We start from the raw sequence: 7825 nt of genomic DNA on the forward strand, positions 1-7825 counted from the left end.
TTATGACTTAAGGGAGTTAAGGGTTAGGGTTTTTGCAATCATTCTTGATATACGACGAAAGTCTGCTGCAAACAGTTGAATGATACACAGAAAATCTGTGGCATCACTTTCGTGATACCTAAGGTGGCACGTAAAGTGGATTTGCGCCGATAGGTGGCTTTTAATTACGCCCGGCTCACATATCTCGGAGCTGTACATTACTTTCCGCTTGCCCAGTAACCGACACGAAAAATTCAGTGTTGAAATGGCCGAGATATCGAGCGGATGGCGAGGAAATCGCCTCGGGACGAAATACGCCCGAGCTGCGGCGAAGAGTTTTCGCACGAGCGACGCAAGGAAAATCAACGGCGCGAACGTACGACCGTCACGAAAGTCGATCGCTTCGAGAAGGACGCCACTTACGTCGGACTCTTCTGAAACTCTCGCTACGCAACCGTCCGGCAACGCCTGACGCGCGTCCACACCTCGCGTCGAGTGGCGCAAACAGTGCTCGCGATTCGCCGACAGTCCGTGAGGAAGGACTCCAGGACCGCAGATTCCGAGTCAGGGGGTTGCCTCTACTTCCACCGGGTCCAGCGGACGGAGGGCTGCGGATCCTCTGGTCTCGGTGGGGCGGCTTCACAGGAGGGATGCGTCGCGATGAACTGCGCACAAGGCGTTGTACGCGCACACTGTCGAAGCGCAGCATTGCGCCGGTAGAAACCCACGCGAGCAGCTTCGTCGTCGCGATGGACAATGCACCCGGCCGCGGTCGCGCTAACCTCGACATGACGTCGTCTCGTCCTATGGATGAGCTGCTTCGAGACAGCTGTTCCCGGCACATGCTCGCCTACCTCATCTTATCTACGACTCCGTGGATGGCTGCAGCGCCGCCAGTGCGAGGCATCGTAATCTCGTCGGCGGACCCGCGGGCGTGGCACGTCGTTCAAGGTCGGTCGCGCAGGAAGGAGATCGTGCAGCTACCTTGACGCCGGAGAACCGACCCCGGCACCATGGGGGGAGTGCGACGCGCTATTCAGGGTTCGTCTTAACCGCGGGCCCCGGAGGAAAGACGGAGGTGACCTATCCGCGGATTCTTCGACGACACGGCGCAGTCCGCAGCGGCGGACGCAGGCAAACGTCGCAATAGCAGCACGTCCGAGCCAACGAAACCCGCCGCCTTTCCCGGCTATGGACGGCGCTGCACTCGCACCTACTGGTGCGCGAGGAGAGGCCCGCAGAAAAGGCCGGTGACGGTCGTTGCCTCGTTACTCCGGTTCCTGGCAGCGGAGTTGGAGCTGGCCGACAGGACAACACGCCGGACTCTGTCGGACAGGCAGATAACGCTCACAACCACGGTCGGAGAAGGCCGTGGGCTTTCAAAGTGAAGATTACGAGTCCGCAGAAGTACAGCGGTGCGTCCCGCATACGGCGTGGATCCAGCCGGCGCGTCGCGCGGGACGTCACATCTCCTGCAGTCGGCGATTCTCGAGCGTTCGCTCGCCGACAAGTTTCTCATTATGTCGACGGAGTTAGAGGAACGGCGCAACGTCGGCGAGACGGTCTCGCACAGCGGCGTGCGAACAACGCGAGTTTCCGTATATCAAACCAGATGCATTGCAGGGCCGCCGACGCGGCCGCGGCACGACGCCGTGTTGCGCCTAGACAAGGCAGGTGTCGAAAAACTCACCGACCAGATGAGCTTGCTGGAACCGAAAGCGAACAGATACCTCTGGAAGAGGCAGTTTCAAGTGGCTGTCACCCTCCTTCTGTCGTTCTTCATATTCGCTCATCGTGTTAGCTAGCTCGGTGTGATGATGCGCGCGGTGTATCGATTAGATTACGCGATGTGGCTAGTTTAATCCCCTCAGACGCGAATACCAACGTGAGATCTTTATTTGAGTTCGTTGGTGCAGCTGCCTCGTTGATATTTGTTTTTCAATTTTAATTTAGCTGTTTGAGGATTGTGGAGAGAATGAAAACGATTTTGAATCTCACTGTTCCAAAGAGATGAAGTCTGCTTGAATTCGTTTCTATCCCCCAGAAATGGAAGGTTACACAGTTGAAGTGATGAAATTTTTAAGAAAATTGCCGAACTCGTTGTATATGTCATATCTAAGGCCTGTATCTGTGTTGGAAGTGACAGAAGTGATACTATTGAATTCATATAAAAACTGATACATATATATATTATAATCTATATAATACCATAAAATACATCATTATTTGTTATTGTTAGCTTTAATTATTTCTTTAGTGTTTATCATCATTAATGCACGCTTTTGTTACCTATTGAAACTAGAGACCTTATCATAGATTTTCCTCTGGGCTTCGAATGTGCTGAAAACTCTGATAGCTCGATGCCAGCCTAGTATCACATAAATTACTACTGTGGGTTGATCTGTAAGTACACAAGCGGTAATTTCCAATAAACGTTGTTCAAAACACTCATAGTCAAACAAATGCTAAGAATAGATTGTACATGTATTATTTGATATTATTCATGCTTATAATAGCTCATATTAGCCCCTACTTATATAAATTTATTAGTTAATCCAGAATGTAAGAATGCTCCACAAGTTGAACTAGTGTTCGATTTGCTCAAATTCGCTCTAGTGACGCGCATCAGCACGTGAGTGTCGCTAGTGTAAAATAAAGGAAACTTCGCAGACCGGGTGCGACGCTTCCGTTGTAGCTAATTGTTGCTTAACTCACGACAGATGGGCTCTCGCTCATGGGCTCAATCGATATCCTGAGTGTACGAACCAGTAACGTCTAAATGATTACGCTCCTGCTCGTAGCGGCGCATATAATCTATCAGCTGGCGGGAAGGTCCTGTGGTGATGTATAGATGTCCCCGAGTTTGACGCTTGATTCATGTAGGGACACCACTGGGAGGTAAAAAAATGACTTGGGTAGACATGTCTGATGCATGAGAAGGATAGGTGACTAAAGATTCATGTATTGGACGCTGTCTAAGATGGCTTGTCAATTCAATGTATATTGACCATAACTTGCCACCAATTTAGTGATGTAAGTGGCGTAGGGTTGATCTTGGTGCTCTATCCACTTATTTTATGGGCTGGCTATACATTAGAAACTAATACCCGTACCGAAATGTGCATTGCAATCATTGTTTCAAAATCTAAGAATGGCGTCGAAAGGAACACGAATCATTATAAACGCGCTATAAAACTTCTCGCAGAACTATAGATAGACCGTGATTTTTCGAGCTGTCTATCCCTATGTTTTAGGCGGTCAGGTTATCCAACTGAGACTCAAATAACCAGATTCAAAACGCACTGCATCACCATCCAAAGCTAAGATGGCAGGGCCAAATATGACATCATTCTATGACAACTTTTCACATATCGCTATAATACTGCAGAATTTACAAGTATACATGATATTATGGTAACGGTAACTTTATACATACTTGATCACTGTGTCCTTAAGGATACAATTGGCGTTTCTGCAGTCCATTGACTTGTTCGGTCTACGGCCATTGTAAAATTCGCTAACACTTGGCACCATTTTGTATGACACAGACGCACCTTGCTCGTAGAACACTTCAACACAGGGAACACACAACTGTAAAAGTCTGTCCGCCAAAGGTAGATAAGAACCTCCTGGAACAAGCAAAAGACTTCAGTCTGATTTCGAATTCAAAGTCTGTAGGCTTCAGAGTAAGGGCACTCAAACAGATTCATCTTGACTATAGGTGCCGAGTTAAAAAGCTCTGAGAATATGATCCTGTAGCTGCGTGGGCTAGTCCAGGTTCGGCAGTCCAGAACGGTACACAGATTGCTGTGGGTGGTATCACGTATGTCGTAATTCATCCATATCTTTGTATAGTATGGTCACCAGTTTCAGACCCTGGACCAGATATAGTTCTGCGATTCAGCTAGCAACAATGTGCCGAGTTTTCCCGAAGTCCTTGAGGTGTGGGGTGCGTCGGAAACCTGCCGCGCAGCCAGCCCGAGCGACCGCGCAGGCACTTTGGTTTCAGGGCCGATAAATTTTCCGACTAACCAAAATTTCCAACTAATTTTACATAACCGTCGTTTGGCCGGTAACCATCATATCAGTTCAGGAGTAAGATTAATAATAAGGATCCCTGATATTATCTTACTCCTGATATCATGTCTATACGTGTAATTAGGCCCTATTAAGCAGGAGACCAGCGTCAGATGAAGGTCAGGTCAGGAGCCGACTGGGCTACAGAGGTGAGGTCTAGGGGAGTCCGGACCCCTCATGCCCGCGCAGAAAACGCATCTGCAGGGGTCTTATAGTTCAAGCATTTTTCTGGGGGAGGGCCCAAACCCCTTCGCGTGGCAAAAAACCCCGTTCTCAGAATGTCATGGAAAACTTCCTAAAACACGTTATTAGAACGTTACGGAATAATGGTTAAACCTAAAAGAAACATTCCCAATAAATTCAAAGGAAGACTAACTTTGTAGCTGGCGCTATGTCTTACGGTGTAAGACCCCCCCCTGGTCAAACCTGTACACGGCCGCCCCTGCAGGATCACCTGTAGCTATACAATTTTTATGATCAGCACTCTGCACACATTCTTGCTTAACCGTCTACTCCTGATTCTAATGCAGCAGGCATGCGATTGCGTCTAATAGTGAGGGAGCATGCTTGTTGCCGAGGGTCAGCGCGTTTCACTGAACGAATTTTGCAGTTCGTTAAAATGTGAGCACAGTACAATTGTATGCAATTAAATATCTTGGAATGGCGGAATGTATTCAGGACAAGTCTGGTACCCAAGATTATTCCACTAGTTAAAAGTGAGAAAAATTATTTGGAGTTTTTGCATTAAGTGAAGGGGTATTTAATTCTATGTTAAGCAACAAGATCTTGGTAATCAATCATGTATTTTTCCTAAAATTACAGTGAACACTTTTGGTGGCTAAATCACAATGCTCAGAAATGTACCAGAGCCCACCATTTGCCTTGTAGATTTTGAAAATTTTCACGGGGAGGCATGCCCCCAGACCCCCCCCCCCTAGGGTCGGCTTCGGCTACCCGAGAGGCATCGCCCTCAGCATTCACCAGAACGCCGCCGGCATATTTTAATTGCTCTCGCGACGACTTTGGTGGCTATTGGGTTACGCATTTGAGCAAGCTGCCCAATTTGGTGCAATTTGCTTAGTGATGTCACATCCAGTCACACGAATGACGGCTGGGCAGTACATCACATAACTTCGAGCCACTGCTGTGCTGCCAATACATGTACTGGGATGTACCTGGCATACTGTCCCCTAGCACCGTGCCTTCTCGTATCACGAAGTTCACTCATACCCATGCACGTTTTTAAAAGAGGGTCTGGCCTGACAACTGTAACACGCCCAAACACATCAGTGTCATGTGACAGGCAGGCGACAATCCTCTTGACACGATCTGATGGCATGCAAAACATGGGGCATGGATTCGAACATCCGACTTGTTCCAGAATACGATCGAGTTTCATTGTATTCGTTGAATTGTAATCCCGAATGGATATACTGTCTTCGCTAGACACTGCTGCTCCCATTCAATTTGGCTAACTACAATTTACCACACCAGGGACTCGCTGTAGGAATTCGGCTCAATCAGAAACCTTAGTCAGCAGAGTTCTCTCAGTCTAGCCTTAGTTTGCTTTCGCTGGATGCCAGAGCTTCAATTTCATTTAAAGGCCAAGTTTAGTCTAGGATCTGAGCATTACTGTAGCTCGATCGGACTAGGTCGTCTTGATCCTCCGTCTTCGGTTCACATGTCCTCGGGACAGATCCTTCGAATGTTAACGGCATTCAGAAAACAACAGTCGATACGGCTGGGCAATTGACAACTGGCAAGCCAATTGAGGTTTTCAAGAATACCTCACAGAAATCTCCACAATGTTCTCATGACGACGTTCCTAATTTTCTCACATCTGCCATTCATCTACAAAGGCCAGCGGAACTCGCAAAATGTATGCAGCTTCGGCATTGCCGTCCACCTGAGAACGGAGCTATAGAGTAATCAGCACGGGGTCAGTTATATTTTTCGAAGTTCGTATTGTCGAGTTCCAGCTCTTAGGGGTTTCTTCATAAACCCATCGTCCATCAATAGGGTAACTGAGGAGGACACCACGAGGTCGTGTTGAGAACACATAAGCATGCATCACACCGGACTCGAGCAATATCCGCAACTATCCTTCTGTGACTGACCCAAACCTTCCTTTTCTGTGTCTTGATGCTTTGACTATTTGCTTGGTTCTCATCTTAACTCGAGGCCGATGGCCGGTTTGCAAACGTCTTCAAGCTTCCGTTTTGATAACATCATTCAGGCGCTTCTTTTTGTTATTTGTCTATCCTTCGAACTCACTTGAATACCTCCTCAACACCGATTCCTGATTGGTCACCGATCATATCGAACATTATCAGGGCATATGGCAGACGCACAGTGCTGTGCCACCGTCTGTTCTGTATCTTCGACAACTCTTGAACGGATTCTCATGGGTAACCACATATGCATCAGGGCTGGGCTGTCAACATTTTCAAACAAACTGCTAAACCCAGCGTTCCCCGGCAAGCAAAAGACAGAGGATGCAGGCGCAGGTCTCAGTTGCAGAGTGAATTCAATGGTCTGGACATAAACTCCGGGCCCGTGATCGATTCCATTTTTCTCCGACTCGCAATCTCACTAACACAGGTGTCGCATTAGACAGACCATCATTTATGCGTGAATATGAATATTCATATTTCGTAAGATATTGCTTCTTCCTGGTGGACGATTCGAGATACCAACTCCGTTCTCTTTTTCTTGTTATCTCACTTGTTCTTTCTCTCTCTCTCAGTGTCTTCCTCTTTCCTTATCTTTCTCATCCTCTTACATTTGCCTGCATAGGTGCAAGTGTGCACCTATGTGTGCAAACACACGCACGCATGCATGCACGCACACACACACCTCCTTTCTCTATCTGAATACTATCCTATATCGATATTTGCCATTTCTCTTTCTATCCATATATAAATCTATGTATGTACAAAACTCTTCATTCACACAAAATACCACTCCAATTGTGAAGGATCAATACATTATGGAAAAATATAAGAGCTACTCTAGCAGGACAGATATAGGATCAGCAGTCCAAGTGTTCATTTAGTACTATTACCTTGCTCCTCAGCCACAGTCTAAACTCTTCATTCTTTCTGTAGAAGTCTTCAGGACCAATTTTCTCTGGGAAAACAATCCGAAAAGTTTTCATGATGCTCACGTGACTCAAAGTTAGGAACATAGCAAGATACAACGCGCACGTTCCTTGGAGCATTGACCGTGCCTGTCTGTGTTTGCCTAAGAGTAAGAAGAGATATCCCCTCTTCATGAAATTGATTAAACAGACCTGTGGGTTCCTCCAGTACGGTAGCTGCTTTCCTCTCCTTCACCTTCTCTTTCTCTGGCCCCTTGTCTCTTTTAGCTATTTTCTTTGCTTTCAACTTGCGTTTCTTCTTCTTTCTTCGTTCATCTGTTAACGGGAACAAATTTTCTAGCTGCTACACATGTATAACAATAAAGATACTACAGAGGAAAACATTTCATTTTCCGAAGATTAATATCTGGTTGGATGAGTCTTTTAATTTCTGATAATTCATACACGTTTATAATAATAAAAGACATGACTTCATAAAGTATCAACTCATATAATATCTGCTGATATAATGCATGTTATCCCGTCACATATTAGTATTACCCAGTTAGGTATCCCACAATGCTGTAGCAGGGCCCTCGCTACCCACTCGCCAATTCGCCAATGGCGAACAAATTAGTAGTCTGGCGATTGAAAGTCTTATTTGGCGAAAAAAGTGACGAACGTAATTTT

General features: G+C 46.6%; 2 protein-coding genes across 3 annotated transcripts in view; one reads left to right on the forward strand and one right to left on the reverse strand.

The window, feature by feature from the left end:
* The window catches only part of LOC106814698 (zinc finger CCCH domain-containing protein 4-like), a gene marked incomplete at its 5' end in the record, with an annotated part of 23590 nt that extends 16119 nt beyond the window's left edge, over positions 1 to 7471 (reverse strand). Inside the window, 2 exon segments of the mRNA XM_014819045.1 lie at positions 7121 to 7185; positions 7349 to 7471. Coding sequence (XP_014674531.1) covers positions 7121 to 7185; positions 7349 to 7471 — 188 coding nt within the window.
* LOC106814697 (motile sperm domain-containing protein 2-like) overlaps positions 1 to 7825 on the forward strand; it is a 17718-nt gene that overhangs the window by 5270 nt on the left and 4623 nt on the right. The gene's annotated exons all lie outside the window — the stretch shown is intronic.

The sequence above is a fragment of the Priapulus caudatus genome, unplaced genomic scaffold, assembly GCF_000485595.1.
Source record: "Priapulus caudatus unplaced genomic scaffold, Priapulus_caudatus-5.0.1 Scaffold964, whole genome shotgun sequence".
Taxonomy (NCBI): Eukaryota; Metazoa; Priapulida; class Priapulimorpha; order Priapulimorphida; family Priapulidae; genus Priapulus; species Priapulus caudatus.